At 43.0% G+C, this 17364-nt stretch overlaps 1 protein-coding gene across 1 annotated transcript; it reads right to left on the bottom strand.

The window, feature by feature from the left end:
• Window positions 1-6648: 6648 nt before the first annotated feature.
• six3b (SIX homeobox 3b) lies at window positions 6649-10128 on the bottom strand (the record flags this gene model as incomplete). The annotated part of the gene is made up of 3 exons (XM_084077576.1): window positions 6649-6871; window positions 9021-9606; window positions 9978-10128. 3 exons carry the CDS (start codon window positions 10126-10128, stop codon window positions 6649-6651), a joined length of 960 nt encoding a protein of 319 aa, XP_083933702.1.
• Window positions 10129-17364: the final 7236 nt, after the last annotated feature.

The following is a 17364-nucleotide window of genomic DNA, read 5'->3' as shown; positions in this document are numbered from 1 at the left end:
CGCACGCACGCACGCACACACACACACACACACACACACACACACACACACACACACACACACACAGACACAGTGTGGGAGTTTGGCTGGATCACAGCACAGCCAGAGGAAGAGCACACACACATGCACACACGCATATACACACACACACACACACACACACACACACACACACACACACACACACACACACACACACACACACACACTGACGACCCTGTGCACGGTGCCCAACACGGTGGAACATTCCACTGCATGTGGATGCCATGCTCTCTCTACGCTGAACATTATAATGTCCAGCCAGGGGTCATCAATATGTCTGTACATCGTGTGCGGACACATTGATGACGCACACGGACAAAATGTGTGCGTGGCAAATTCTAGATTTTGTTTTTACACACCATTATAATGTTCTTATTTTGATCATAAGACCCAATTACTGAATGTCACTCTCCAGGTTTGCTTCAGAATATGTACTGTATGACTGATTTATTTACTATGGTACTATGTATTTTCCAAAATAGTCGTTCTACAAGCTCACAACAACATGTGGCATTGTGACATGTTGTGATTTAAATTCTTTATTAGGAATAACCCCTTGAGATGCATAGCATCTCGTTTGTGAGAAAACACAACAAAAACAACAAAACAGCTATAACAGCCACATCAACCAAACAATATAAAAGTTCAAGAGAAACGAATAACAACCAAAACAAAACAACAAAACACAATTCAGAGTATTAAACTCCAAGTAAGGATAAAGAATGGATCCTTAATTCAAGATCAGAGATTGAGCTTTGCATTGTGAGCTTCTACATGAAGGCTATTTTTGAATAGCCAAAGTATAAAAAGGGGCTTAAGGTGGTTACTAAATTACTCTCTAGTCTAGACTTAGTAAAATGGACCTGATTTGGCTCTGTACTGGACTGTTTTTTTCCACACTGGTTTCTTTCAAAATTGGCCTGAAAAAACTTCTATCAGGAGACGACAAGGGGAGGTAAATTTCCCATCTCTTTTGTGGTGTTTGTATTTTGTTGATGGCATGTATTTATTGTGTAATTTCATTATGCTATGTTTGATTTGACTTGATTTGATTTTGAATTGTGATATACAAGTACTGTACATCAAAATATAACTGAAACGCAGGATAACACATTAAAGCGTAATGAAATAATTGTCTCCAATGTGGTCCTGCTGAGATCCTGATGAATTGAATACATATAGGACCACAATGTTTTTTTTTGTGTTTTTCCTTTTAGCCTTAATGTCTTACTGTAACACGTGTTGTTTTACATATCTGGCAAATAAAGTATTCAATCAATCTCTTCGCCAAAAATAGCAGATCTTGTCAATTATGTTGTTTGTGTCAGAAAATTGCAGACCTCCTTGTTATATTGGTTTCGCCTACATGCTGTTGTTTTACTTAAATAAAAGTATCAATACTGCAATACAGAAATACTCTGTTACAAGTAAAAGTCCGGAATTCAAAATGTACTTGAGTAAAAGTACAAAGGTATTGGCATCAAAATGTACTTAAAGTACCAAAAGTAAAAGTATTTATAACTGGGTAATGGGTTTTAAAATGTATAAAAAGCTTTTGAAAATAGCAGATCTACAAGCTCACAATGCGTCGCATTGCGACGCATTGTGAGCATTGTGAGCGGCTATTTTCAAATGGCCGAAATGCATATAGGGCTGAAGTGGTTAATATATGTTTTCTAATAATAATCAAAATCTACAAAGTAACCACTAACTAAAGTTTACAAATAATTGTAGTGGAGTAAAAAGTTACAATATTTGCCTCTGAGATGTAGTGGAGTAGAAGTAAAAGTATTGGAAATTGGAAATACTCAAGTACAGTACAAATACCTCAAAATTGTACTTAAGTACAGGAGTGGAGTACATGTACTTAGTTACTTTCCACCACTGCCTTTATTATGTCTGTCAATCTCACAGCCTGCATGAGTCTCTCCTTTTAGAAACCCACGGACGCGCTGGTCTGACTATATACGTCCTTGTCACCGTCCGTCCGTCTGTCCATCTGTCTGTTGACATTATGTCTGACCGTGGTTCCTGTCTCTCTTTAGTCATAGTGTGTATGGTACATGCACATGATATGTGACACATGCACTGTGTCATCGTCGTCCCCGGTTGGTCGGGTCTGCCATGCCAGCCATGGATGACTGACAGATGGGTCACCATAGTGACAGTCACTCTCCATCAGCCATGATGAGGATGTTGTTTTGTTCCTTGGAACCCCTCACTGACACACAGGCACATGCACGCACGCACGCACGCACGCACGCACGCACGCACGCACGCACGCACGCACGCACGCACGCACGCACGCACGCACACACACACACACACACACACACACACACACACACACACACACAAAGACATCACGGCCAGGAAGGACTTGTTGCTCGAATGTACATGAGTGTGTTGTTGTTGTTGTGAGGCTGTGTGTGTGTGTGTGTGTGTGTGTGTGTGTGTGTGTGTGTGTGTGTGTGTGTGTGTGTGTGTGTGTGTGTGTGTGTGTGTGTGTGTGTGTGTGTGTGTGTGTGTGTGTGTGTGTGTGTACATGTGTACATGTGTACATCATGTACTCGTACTGTTATACATGTGTGGGCCAAACGTCCCCACAAATACAGTATAGTAGTAGAGATTGAAACATTGTTTTCCTGGTCCTCCTCACAAGATAAATGGCTATGGTTAGATTTATGGATCAGGGTTAGGATTAGGCATTTAGAGTTCAGATTTAGGCTTTGGGTTGGAGAGTTATGCATGATTTATACATACAGTACAGTAGTTGCGTGCCGGTGTATGATGCACCATAGCCAATCTACAAGCTTGCAGTGCAATGTGTTGTGAGCTTTAGTTCAGCTATTTATTCTACAAAAATACATTTAGAATTGTGCGTGTGTGCATGCATCCGTGCACGTGTGTGCATTCGCGTGTGTGTGTGTGTGTGTGTGTGTGTGTGTGTGTGCGTGCGTGCGTGCGTGCGTGCGTGCGTGCGTGGGTGCGTGCGTGCGTGCGTGTGTGTGTGTGTGTGTGTGCTCGTGCGTGCGTGTGTGTGTGCACGCGCGCGTGTGTGCTTCCATGCTTGAATGAGTCTTTGTGTGTCGGTCCTAAATCCAAAATAAGACGAGCAGACAACAGCTGCAACAGGTAAATTGACAGAAAGGGAGATGAGAGAAGAGAATCTGTATTAGAAATAGGTAGCATGTGTTTTGAATATATATAATTTTTCAAAGCGAACATTTTAACTCAGAGATTTGCTTCTGGGGGTCCCTGGCACAGAATATTTTCAGATGGGAGTCCGCGGCAAAATGTATATCAATTTAGGGGTCCTTGGCATGAAAAAGGTTGAAAACCACTGGTCTATAGGGAGGGATGTTATAGTATGGGTTATAGTGCATAAACCCCTCATTACACACACAGACAAATGCACGTTTGAGGCTTCAGTGGTGTAAAAAAACATAGGCACTGGTCTATGGGGGAAGGGGGGAAAAAGTGATGTGGCAAGAGGAGTCATTCTTCACCATCTCCACCAGTGCATGTGAGGCGTGTACACCAAGAGAACAGTACAGGCCTGAATGCTTCTTGACCCCTACAGTGAGGGGGTCTGGTGGCTCTGTTCAAACCTGCCAGGTGGACCCAAACCTGGCATGGTTTGGGTCCAGTTGTCCCCTAGAGCCCATCTGTTTATGTATATTATGCCGGATACACACATGCACACATGCACGCACTCACACACGCACCCATGCACGCACGCACACACACACACACACACACACACACACACACACACACACACACACACACACACACACACACACACACACACACACACACACACACACACACACACACACACACACAAACTCACACACACACACACACACACGCGCGATTTACAATTTAGGCATTTAGCAGACGCTCTTAATCCAGAGTGATTTACAGTAATCAAAAACACTAGGTAATACACCAAATGCATAGAAATAGTGATCTTCACACACAACCTGGCATGGTTTGGGTCCAGTTGTCCCCTAGAGCCCATCTGTTTATGTATATTATGCCGGCTACACACACACACACACACACACACACACACACACACACACACACACACACACACACACACACACACACACACACACACACACACACACACACACACACACACACACACACACACACAGGTAACAGGACTTCTGTTTGTGTTGTGCTGCTGTTAGTTATTTCAGCTCTTATATCATGCTTGCATTGTATGCATAGTGAGCATAATGATCCAGTGATTCAGCCTGTGACTGACTGACTGCACGCCAGGCCTGTCCAGCTGCGCCATCTACTGGCCGCCGCCGGGCACAGACAGAGCATGACGTCATGGGGGGAAGGGAGTTAAAACAAAAACAAAGGCATCGCTGTGCCTGCTCGTACACCCCCACAGGGCGGCGCTGTAAGCAATGCATAGAAAGTAAAGATAATTTCCTCCGCTACGCAGAAACTGGGTCCATTCAGACAAACAGCAACGTACAGTAGTAGAGTTAGATCGTCGCAGGGGAATGGGGATGATAGAATATAAATAATTTGTTGGAAAATAATGTTAGAGACCATGAAAGTGTGCTTTTAAGAGTTGAATACATCTTATACATGGCACCTGGGCTGGCACCCACAGAGACGCGCAGCCACGCACATGACGCTGACAAGTTACATTTCTTTAAGAGACATCTAGCCGTGGATCACACGACGCTCGTCCGTCACGAGCGTCATGGCTGAACTTCAACCTGGTTTCTCCATTTACGACCCGTACATCTACATAAGCGTTCAGATTTCAACTATAAAGTGCTTACCTCATGGCCACTGATGTTACAATACTGTAAGGGCCCTCAGAAATAACTGTATATTCCGTATTGTTCAACAAAAAGCATTTTAATCCGATTGGTGACCATTTTCTCCTCATGCTTTTGACTACTTGACCCTATTGGTTGGGAGGTGTGCTGCACCCTGACACAACATAACTTTATGAGAAAATAGCCACCAATTGGATTACAATGCTTTTTATTGAACAATACGGAAGATACGGGTACTTGTTATACCCACCCGAAGTGAATTTTAACATCCGTGGCCATGAAGGTAAGTACTTAATATTTGAAATCTGAACGTTTTTGTAGATGTACGGTGGAGATGCGGAAAACGCAAAAAACAGGTTGAAGTTTCGTCATCTATTATGCATGTTGAAACCAACTATCATAGCTATCAAAAAATATCAACTAAAATGTCATTAAATGTCAAAGTCGCTTACCTTGAATGATGGCTTTCAATAGAAAAGCATAACAAGCTTATTTGTAGGCACCCATCAGGTGCTGCCAATAAATGCTGTTGCTGGAATCAATCAAAAACAGACCAAATTTGACAAACGACAAACTGCCCTAAAATGTAAGGTGGACAACAGGCTAGTTCTACTTCTGAATATATTCATACATTCAGATTCCCTGTTCCCTGTTACAGGCCCAATTAGGTGTGGGTCGCAGACACATCTTTATGGGTTATGAGTAAAAATACCTTTATTTTTTGTTTCAAATATTTTGTTTTTAATTATTATTATTTCAAAACATATTCATTTCGTGAATTTAAAACAAATGCAATGGTTTGTTCAAATGAATTTCATGAATAAAATAAAAAAAACAAAGAAATTCCATAAATTAGAAAACAATGATTAAGAAGTAGTGAAAATAGCCTTCGCAACACGCTGTGAGCTTGTAGATCTGCTATTTTCACAAAAGGTGATCAAGCCTTTGTGCTATTATAATAGTAGCCCAGTGTCTCTTTCTCAGAACCTGAGTTTAAAAAAAACTGCATATTTAAATAGCTATAACATGACCTATAGGCTACAGAGAGTGAAGACGATGACAGTCGTATTATTAAATTAATTTATTTACATAAAATACCTGGATTTATTCACCATCAAGCAGAACAAAAAGGTCAAGAAAACAGACTTTATACAGACAATTGATGAAAACTGACTGGGTGGGTGTGAGGTGAGGTAATGTCAACAAACCTAAATTGATGATAATAATAATAATATTAATAACAATAATAATACAAACAGGAGAGGTAGGCTTAGGTGTGTAGCTATTGATTGTCTACAGACTATTATTTCTACACAGTCTGTCGCGGTCAGGGAGGTCTATTAGATATCAGTGCTTGACATCTCCTCCTGCACAGTACAATCCCCAGTGTTCATTTAAAGGAGTAGTTCACCCCAAAAAATACTCATTTGTCATCAGTCAGTGGGAGACTCTCTCTTACTCTTTGAATCTTGCTGGTCATCAAATTATTGGCTTAGGAATATGTCAAAAAAACAAACAAATCTCCTTGAATTCAAGGCTTCAAGGGGTGTTTAATTGATAGAAAATAAGATTTTTTGGGGGGTGAACTACTCCTTTAACTCTGAGTGTGTAGAAGTGGACCCATAAGCATCCATTTGGATCCATTTCTACACACTCAGAGTTGCTGAGGATTTGACAGTGTATTCCTATTCTTCTTCACATGATAGTCAACGGTTGTCGCCTCACGGTGACCATATAGATGTCCCGGTCATGGATGGCTATTGAAAAGCCTGTCAAAAAAGTTTTTTCAGACGTCGAAGTCAGAGTCACTGTCCGTTATGGAGAGGAGAGTCTCCCCGTCTGCGCGCTCCTCTGTGCTCCCACCCGGGCTCCCCAGCTGGCACTGCACCCTCCCACCCGGGCTCCCCAGCTGGCACTGCACCCTGTGAGGGCTCCCCAGCTGGCACTGCCCCCTACTGGCGAGGCCCCGCATGCTGTCAGGGCCCATGGCACCACTGTGGTGCTGCAACCTGGAACCGGACAAAACGGAGACATCACAATTAGCCATGTGGTGGAAAAAGTGCTCACATTGTCTACTTAAGTTTCAAATAGCCAAAGTAGGGTTGAAGTGGTTAATGTATGTAACTAACTAAAGTTTTCAGTTTTCATGGAGTAAAAAATACCAATATGTGTCTCTGAGATGGAATAGAAGTAAAAGTATTGACAATTGGAAACACTCCAGTAAAGTAAAAAGTACCTCAAAATTGTACTAAAGTACAGTGAGTACTTGTGAGTAAATGTACTTAGTTACTTTACACCACTGACAATTAGCAGCACCACACTATAGGGCTACTAATGACTAAAAATGTCAACAGCAATATGCAACAGTGCAGACTGAATGGGGCTCTAATAATGGCGCCTCTTTCATGCTTGGTGAGGCGCGCAGTCAGGCATTATTGCAGGTGATTAACATTCCGGCCAAACTGTGACCCTGAAGGAAATGTTGGGGAGAGGAAAAACAAAAAGATACTTGACTAAGCCATTGGTTCTCAAAGTGGGGTCCGGGGACCCCCAGGGGTCCTTGGGGGGGTTCCCCAGCGAAAGTATAGTTAACGATCATTTTAACTATTTTGTCTAACTATTTTGTCCATTTATATGTGTTGGCTATCAAAGATTTTTGAAAAATATCGAAAAGGTTTGGAAATGTTTGAATATTGTCATTATTATTTTTACATACATCTTCTCTACTGGGGGTCCCTGGAACAAAACCTTTTCAGATGGGGGTCCGCGGCCAGATACGTATTTATTTGGGGATCCTTGACTTGAAAAAGTTTAAGAACCACTGGACTAAGCCCCCTGACTGAGAGAAAAGGGGGCTTAAAGCTGTCAAGAGGGGAAACGGTCCGCGCGCCTTTACGCATGAATGAATTAAGGCACTTTTTACGCACAGCGTTGCTTGTCTCAGAAGAGGTGCAACTAAAACGCTCTGGAGCACTGTTTCCCAAACAGTGGGTCGGGACCCATATGTGGGTCGCGGACACATTTTCATGGGCCACGAGTGAATATCCCTTTCTTTTTTGTTTCCTAATTCATTCATGTTTTTAAATATTTTCCAAAGATTTCCACAACAATTCACACATTTTCACGAGTTGAAAATAAATTACAACCTTTTTCAAAAAATAATTTCATGCATTAATAAAATAGAAATAATCAAAGAAAATCCCAAAATTAGAAAACAAATGTTTAAGAAATAGTGAAAATAGCAGATCTGCAAGCTGGCAATGCAGATGAGAGCTTGTAGATCTGCTATTTTCACTAATTGTGGGCAAACATCCGATTTCTCTTTTGGGTCTTGAGCTAAAATGTTTGGGCACCACTGCTCTGGAGCATGAATGAGTTGATTTGTTTCAGTGGAAATTTGTAAATACATGCAGCCCATTTTCTCAATATACAGTAGATAGTACACAGTAAAACCATCGGGTCTTATAGTTTATGATCCATTTGGTTCCATTTGTGCACTCTAAAGTAATAGGCTACTCAGGATTTACTAAATTATTAATATGAATTATTACTTCATATTAATTCACAGACAGGACCACAATGGAAACAAGTCCCTGTAGGGCTTTTTGTGTTATATATCCTTTTAACAATCATTGTAAGCCGTACCTCTGTACAATTTGCAAACTGTTAATAAAGTATTCAATCAATCAAAAATAATAAAATATGCGTTCAACTGACTATATTATGCGTCTTTTATTTATTTTTTTCCTGTTGTGTGTGTCTGAAGAATAGAAGCACATCTGCTTTCAATGTGATTTGAATTAATAAGATTTAGGGGGAAAAAAACTTTGCTTGCATTAAAGTTAAAGAAAACACATCTCTGAACACTTGCTATGAGTTTTTAATAAATCATTTACCGTGACAAACAACTGACCCATATATATGGGAACAATCGACCCCCAACGGGGTTGGTTGTTCCAGTGCGCTCACCATTTTTAAAGTGAAATTGTGGGCTTTTATGTGTTTTATATATAAAACACAACCTGCAGTTCACAGACAGATCCAAGTTATTAACTTTAAGTTTTTTGTCATAATTGAGCAAGTATTTATTTAGTGATTTAGAGTAAAAAGCAAAAAGGGTCACAACCCTAACCCGCCCTCCCCTATATTTCCACTGACCTGTTCTTAGCGGCCGCCGCTCGGTCCCTCTGCCTGCGGTTCTTGAACCAGTTCCCGACCTGCGTGGGCGTCAGGCCGGTGGCCCCGGCCAGCTCCCTCTTCCTCCCGGGGTTAGGGTAAGGGTCCTGCAGGTACCACTCCCTCAGCAGGCCCCGCGTCCGCTCCTTGAAGCAGTGCGTCTTCTGCTCGCCGTCCCAGATGGTCCGGGGCAGCGGGTGCTTCTTCCTCACGCGGTACTTGTCCACGGGGCCCAGCGGCCGGCCGCGGACCCCCTCCGCCTCGCGGTAGCGCGCCTCCAGCCACAGGGCCTGCAGCTTGCCGTGGGAGGCGCGCGTGAAGCCGCGGTGCGTCTCCAGGATGCGGTAGAGCTCCGGGAAGCTGCCGGTGTGGTAGGCGACCACCGCCCGGGCGCGCTGCACCGACTCTTGCTCGGAGATGGGGTCCGCGGCGGCGGAGCCCCGGGAGCCTCCCGTGGGGAGGGACCAGAGGAAGCGGGCCAGCCGCTCCACGTCTCCGGTCTCCTCCAGGGTCTCGCAGACGCTGGCCACCTGCGCCGCCGAGAAGCAGAGGGGTCCCGGTAGCAGGGCTGTCACCGTTACAAAATAATGTAAGTTGACGATTAATTGTCACACAAATAATTGCGATTAACGATTTAATCGTGTTTTTGGCATTGAGCATTGGAACAGAACATATATGAACAAAAACACAATTTCTCTTTTCCTTTTAGCCTTCATGATCAAAAATTACGCAGGGCAGATAACTTAAATATACAAAGACATTACTGACATATTAATTTTATACTTTCAAAAATCGGATCTACAAGCTTATGTAAAATGTATGAACATTTTCAACATGGAAACGAAACGATTATGACTATTATTTGCAAAAATAATTGCGATTACCTCAAACAATTGCGATTAGGCGATGATGTAAGTAACTAATAATTGATAGACCTACCCGATAGAGCCAGAGGAGGGCAGGAGGGGGAGACGGGGGGCTGCTCCGGGGACCGGGAGCCGGGAAGGAGTGATGATGTGGAGCCATCGGTGAAGTGAGGCAGGAGGAGACGGGAGGCGGAGAAAAGCTCTAGAGGTGACCTGAACACCATCTGGATCTGGATGGAAGGCGACCCAAAAGAAAAAGGCAAAAAGACCAAAAAGACAAAAAAAAAAAAAAAAAAAGCCCAAAAGCCAAAAAGACCAAAAGAAAAAGAAAAAAAAGAAAAGAAAGATGTGTGCTTGTTCTTCTGCGGGGACGCGCACAGTGTGGACTGATGGGGGGCGTCAAGGGGGTCTGCCTCTTTAGCTCACCTGGGCATCAGGGTGGGGCGGTGGTTCTGGCCCGTCATTGGCCACCCCCATGGTGCTGATGCAGGGTTGTCATGGCAGCGCTGCCAATCACAAATCAGTAGACGTTATCATCACGCCCTTTCATAGAACTAAAGGCCAGTGGTGGAAATTAACTAAGTACATTTATTCAAGTATATACTGTACTTAAGTATAATTTTGAGGTATGTTTTACTTAAACTGCAGTATTTCTACTCCACTACATATCAGAGACAAATATTGTACTTTTTACTCCACTATAAGTATTTGAAAACTTTATATAGTTACTAGTTACTTCTGTAGATTTTGATTATTATTAAAAGACGAGAAGTTCCGTCAGGCATACAATATACTTTGGCAATTTGAAAATAGCCGATCTACAAGCTCGCTTTGCGACGCGTTGTGAGCTTGTAGATCTGCTTTTTTCAACCATACTTTTCGTAGCCTACTATTACTTGTAACCGAGTATTTCTACTTTGCAGTATTGATACTTTTACTTAAGTAAAACATTTGAATACTTTATCTGTATACTATCACTGCTAAAGGCTTCACAGGGCTCTCATCCACCCTGACCCTTCATATTATGTCACTTCCTTCACTGCTGGTTCCACACGGCGGAGTTATGAAGTCAGGTCAAATCAAGTAATGTGTTACAAAACAGATTCATCACATGCAGTACTAGGGCTCTATATAGAGCAATGGTTATCAAACGTATTAATTGCAAGGACCCTCATAACTCTCAGAGCGACAGACCCGCAAGGGTCCATTTGGAACCCCCCTCAAGGAACCCTGAGGGTCCCTCCCTGGACCCCACTTTGAGAACCACTGGTAGAGGAACAAGGAAAGGCAAGGCAAAAACATGTATTTTAACAGCACATTTCAACAAGGCAATTGCAAGTGCTTTACATAAAAAAGATGTCAAGACACAGCACAAAAATAAACACATTATAAAAGGACATTTGAATATAATAAAAATAAAATAAGTAAAAATAAAACGAGCGTAAAAGAGAGTAAAATTACAGTGCAGGAGAATGATTAAAGAATCTCAATAAAAGGGGGAGAGGCAAACAGGTTTTTAGCATTGATTTAATAGAACTAAGAGAGGCGCATGATGCACTACACATGTAAAGAACATGTATGTAAAGACAATGGATTACAAAACATGATGGAATCAACACACTGTGAGGCTTATTATAGACCTTTTGGGTTCTCCCCATGAGTTACAAGCATGCAAAAGATTCTTTAAACTAAAAAAAGAAGGTTTAACATTTAAATTGCAGAAGAAAAAGCCACAGAACAGAGAAGAGGTGCCATAGCGCTGTTAAGCTGCTTGCTGCTTGCTGCTTGCTCTACTGATGTTGATCACAAAATGCACCGGTGATTAGAAATCCCACTCCAACCTGGAGCGTATGTTTCTCTAACTGTAATCACTTTCCTATTCTAATATCCATAATTTCGGGCAGTAAGCCGTGCTCCATTCTATTACATGGGATTATCTCGGGCCTATCCAGCCTACTAAACATTAGTCTAATAGAATAGCATATTCAATCAACATTAACATATTCTGGTCACCTCTAAGCCATATGCTCTGAGTCTGGTCCATAGGCTATATGGCACACTTTGTGTGCTTATGTGTGTGTGTGTGTGTGTGTGTGTGTGTGTGTGTGTGTGTGTGTGTGTGTGTGTGTGCTTATGTGTGTGTGTGTGTGTGTGTGTGTGTGTGTGTGTGTGTGTGTGTGTGTGTGTGTGTGTGTGTGTGTGTGTGTGTGTGTGTGTGTGTGTGTGTGTGTGTGTGTGAGTGTGAGTGTGCGTGTGTGCGCGTGTGCGTGCGTGTGTGTGTGTGCGTGTGCGTGCGTGTGTGTGTGTGTGCAAAGTTTAAATTGGGCAAAGTGAATTCTTTCCAATTGCTTGTGAAATTATGTTTGGAAGATTACAAGCCATGGAACTTTGGGAGAAGTTCCACAGACATATCTCTAAGAATGGTCGAATGTTTATCAATTATTCTCAAACTGTGTCTATGCTTCTGAAGTCTGAACTTGTCCTCACATACACTGTAGGAGATCAGCCACTGGCCGCTGTTGGACTGCTCTGGGAGCATCAGGCAAATGCCTAAATGTAGATATGGAAACAACTGAGGAGGTCCAATAAAGCAGAGCGATTACATTCAGAACCTATGAGCATACTCCATGCAGCCCCCACACAGTCTGGCTCATAAACACATGAACTCAATGCAGGGGTGCTGGGCATGAAAAAGGGGTCACCCAGTGCAAAGGGGTAATGCCAATTACCCCTAGAGACAGATGTCCCTCTGTCCCTCTGTGTGTGTGTGTGTGTGTGTGTGTGTGTGTGTGTGTGTGTGTGTGAGTGTGAGTGTGCGTGTGTGCGCGTGTGCGTGCGTGTGTGTGTGTGCGTGTGCGTGCGTGTGTGTGTGTGTGCAAAGTTTAAATTGGGCAAAGTGAATTCTTTCCAATTGCTTGTGAAATTATGTTTGGAAGATTACAAGCCATGGAACTTTGGGAGAAGTTCCACAGACATATCTCTAAGAATGGTCGAATGTTTATCAATTATTCTCAAACTGTGTCTATGCTTCTGAAGTCTGAACTTGTCCTCACATACACTGTAGGAGATCAGCCACTGGCCGCTGTTGGACTGCTCTGGGAGCATCAGGCAAATGCCTAAATGTAGATATGGAAACAACTGAGGAGGTCCAATAAAGCAGAGCGATTACATTCAGAACCTATGAGCATACTCCATGCAGCCCCCACACAGTCTGGCTCATAAACACATGAACTCAATGCAGGGGTGCTGGGCATGAAAAAGGGGTCACCCAGTGCAAAGGGGTAATGCCAATTACCCCTAGAGACAGATGTCCCTCTGTCCCTCTGTGTGTGTGTGTGTGTGTGTGTGTGTGTGTGTGTGTGTGTGTGTGTGTGTGTGTGTGTGTGTGTGTGTGTGTGTGTGTGTGTGCGTGTGCGTGTGCGCGTGCGCGTGTGCGTGTGCGCATGCGTGTGCGTGTGTGTGTGTGTACATGTGCTCTTGTACTAGTCCACACAAAGAGAGATGGAAAATGTGGACATTTTCTCACTTTCCAGATAGCTATGCTTTATGGTTAGTTCTTAGGGTTGTTGTTAGTTCTTAGGGTGAGCTTTTAGCTTTAGGTGCTTGTTAAGGCTAGGTGACGGCAGGTTAAGGCTAGGATGAGTCACGGCAGGTTAATGGTAGCCTACTTTTAGAGCACTTTTGTGGCACAACATGCAACTAACCCTTTCATCTCTCTTCACCGTCTCTTTTCTGCGGCGGAACACTTGGAGGAGAGCAGAAAGCGGAGAAAGGGGCCATGAGGAGGATGAGTAACACACTCACAACACAAACACACAAAGCACTTTGATATACAACAGCACAGGAACCCACATGTACACAAATGTACACACGTGAAGTGAGGAAATAAAAATCCTTTTTAACCTACTCAAACCAGTGATTCTGAACCTGTGGGCCATGGCGTGAGGATATTTAAATTGGGCCCCCAAATAATTGACAAAACACTTGTAGAACACTTTTGTTTTGATCCAAGCCGCAATACAATCGATTGATCGATCATTAAAATAAGCAGAATGCTTTGAAAATGCATGCTGTCCACCTAACTGTGCCGTGTTAAGTTTTTGGTTCTCAAACATTTTCATGTCAAGGACCTCTGAATGTGTTACGTAGCATTTAAAAAGATTTGTTTCCAGGGACCACCACAAGAGAATAAGATTGAATAAGATAAGATTAGAATTAGTACAACTGCCTATACTTATAGGTGAGGAGAGAGAAACCTATGATCTGAAAAGTCCTTCTTATCCAGCACATTTTCTCAGTGGATTACCTTCTAGCTACAGTATAGTGAAATTATTGTGAGATTAACCATGCACTTTTAAACCTTGGCGACCCTATATGGGCAAAACATTTGAAAAAAAAAACGGCAGTAATAGCTCACAGCGCATCGTTGTGTGATATATTTTCTGTATTTCAGAAATACTTGCTTAAGTGTTTAAACTGTTCTTCATTTTGTTGGGGGAGCGGCTGAAAGCCCCTTTGACCCCACTTTGAAAACCAGTGCATTATACTGTATAGCTCGTCAAGGTAACGCACAGCACAGCAGCTTTCATGGCTCTCCTGGTCTCCCTGTCCGTCTGTTCCCATCTCTTTCTGAATCCCATGAACACCAGCGAATGTGTGAATGAATGCCCACTTGAGCTGCTCGCTCTAATGAGAGGCGTTGTGGTGACGCTGGGGAGCGTGTTGGGCATACAAGTGTTGCAGTAGCTCTGTTCAATGGCCACGGTCATGGACGAGTTTCTGTCACTGCGGGGTTTAAAAGACATTATAGTGCTCTCTGTATAGAAGGGGAGACGCACAAAACATGCTAAAGAAATGCACTGTTCGTGCTCTCCCTCTCCTCTGTGTGTGCGTGTGCGTGTGCGTGTGCGTGTGTGTGTGTGTGTGTGTGTGTGTGTGTGTGTGTGTGTGCATGCGTGCATCCTCACACCGCTCCTCGTTGGAACTGGTGACAATTAAGTGACATGGCTACATCTCTTCTTTTCACCTTCCCTTTTCTGCGGCTGAACAATTAGGAGAGGAGAAAGCGGAGAAAGGGGCAAAGAGGAGGAGGAGGAGGAGGAGGATGGGTGACACACTCAAACACAAACACAGAGCACTTAGATACAACATGCTTAGAATGGCCACCGGTTGGGGGGGTGGGGGACACAGTGCAGACGTGAAGTGAGTTGAGTCCCTTCCCTGGTGTGTGTCCCCCCTTGTCCCCCATGTAAACAATAACCCCTGTCTCTAATTAACCTCTCCACCGACCTCCACAACTTAACACTGACCTCTTAAGCCCTGAAATGTTAACCCCCTCCCCATCCTCATCTCTAGGAAGACTATACACCCCCCCCCCCCCCAACCCAGCACAAAAATACCCAACACCCCCCAACACTGTGCACAACAGAAACGCAATCCCCCAATTCCTCGTTAAACCCCTAATCACTTCCTGAGGGGGACCTTGTTGTGCTTTTGTGTCCTGATGTGGCTCTGCTGCGAGCGTCTTAAGATTAATTTATAGTCCGTTGCACGACGGTGTTACTTAACGTTAAGCGACGCCGTTGTACTACAGAATATTAATTAGACTTTACTGGACAATAGTAAACAAATCCTCCCCCCAAGAAAAAGAGGGGTGGGGGGTGAGAGGTGAGGAACAGAGCCGTGTAAACAGGGAACAAAAATGAGAGTGCTCTCTGTGAGAGAGGGGAGGCACTTATCCCTCTTTTTTTGTAAACATTTTTTTTTTGTAACATAAAAGTGCATGGACAAAACAGACAACCAAACAGACTAACAATATAACATAAAGAAAAAGAAGGGGGGGCATACATATCATTTTGGGGGCCTTGACATGAAAAGGTTTGAGCACCACTGATATAGCAACATACGTTTTTCAGAAAACTCTTAGGGTTTAGAAGACATCGGCCTCAGGTCTTAATGGGTTAAGTGGTTATAAGAACATGATGTCTCCCCTTCTGTTTCTTTTACAGATCAAACCTTATCTGATTACCTGGCAAACATCAACACCACCACAAATACACACATGCACATAAACATCAGCACCACCACAAATACACACATGCACATAAACACCAGCACCACCACAAATACACACATGCACATATCAAAACAAACACGGCTTGTGGACGATCCGGGAAATCTGTGCATTGTACGTGGGCAGATGGAAGTGGCATTGTATTACAGTGTGTGTGTGTGTGTGTGTGTGTGTGTGTGTGTGTGTGTGTGTGTGTGTGTGTGTGTGTGTGTGTGGTCACGGACCCCTCTCTTGGACAGCTGAGAGGGACAGGTAGCCGGGGAACGGTACCAGAGCAACTAATCCAAGACCCTGATTGGACTGAAACCCGACACTCCTGGTTAATCCTGCCGTATTATTGGTGGAGTGTCAGACCACCTGCATGATGCCGCCTGGGAAAACCAGGAGGAAAAAGAAAGGAGCGGATGAACGTAGTCAATGGTGTAAAGTAATTAAGTACATTTACTCAAGTACTGCACTTACAAGTACAATTTAGTATTTTATTTTACTTTAGTGGAGTGTTTCCAATTTTCAATTATTTTATTTCTACTCCACTACCTCTCAGAGGCAAATATTGTACTTTTACTCCACTACAATTATTTGAAAACTTTACTTACTATATACTTTGCAGATATAAATTATTATCATAAAACACGTTAACCACTTTAACCCTATTTTACACTATAGGCTATTTGAAAATAGCCGATCTACAAGCTCACAAAGCGTCGCATCGTGGCTCGTTGTGAGCTTGTAGATCTTGAGCTTGTAGATCTGCTATTTTCAAACATTTTAGTACTTTTACTTTTGGTACTTTGAATATTTTCTGATGGCAAAACTTTTGTACTTTTTACTCAAGTAACATTTTGAACACAGGCCATTTACTTGTAACACAGTATTTTTATATTGTGGTATTGTTACTTTTACTTAAGTCAAATATCTGAGTACTTCAGATATATAGTTCTGACTGCACCAGGTTGCTGTTCTGTGAAAAAAAGTGTCTCTTCAGCAAATCAATATGTAGAGACGACAATGTCAAAGGAGACAGACATTCTTAAACGCCTCATTTCGTACTGGCAACAGACACAACGTGCAGAAAGACATAAACAAGGTTCAAGGCAAGGGTGTTTATTGTCACATAAACAAAAATAAAATCAATAGAGCTGCTATAGTGACTTTGCAGGCAGTGAAACTCTTCAGTTTCCTCAGCAGTGTGGTTAAAAGTACAAATCGATTACAAATCGATTCAGGGGTCCGCATGGAAACAGGGTGGATCTCAATGTGGATCTCAGACTTCACGTGGCCAGACTGTGACTAGGTTCGGATTCGGAAAAACGGACGAACCGGATCCAACAGCGAGGAACCGGAATCAGCGACCATCAGCATCACGTCTGGAACCACTTCCAAGACC

This window comes from Gymnoscopelus microlampas, assembly GCF_963454915.1.
Source record: "Gymnoscopelus microlampas genome assembly, chromosome: 14".
Lineage (NCBI taxonomy): Eukaryota > Metazoa > Chordata > Actinopteri > Myctophiformes > Myctophidae > Gymnoscopelus > Gymnoscopelus microlampas.
Note: the sequence above shows the minus strand (reverse complement) of the source record. Positions and strands in the feature narration are given on the sequence as shown.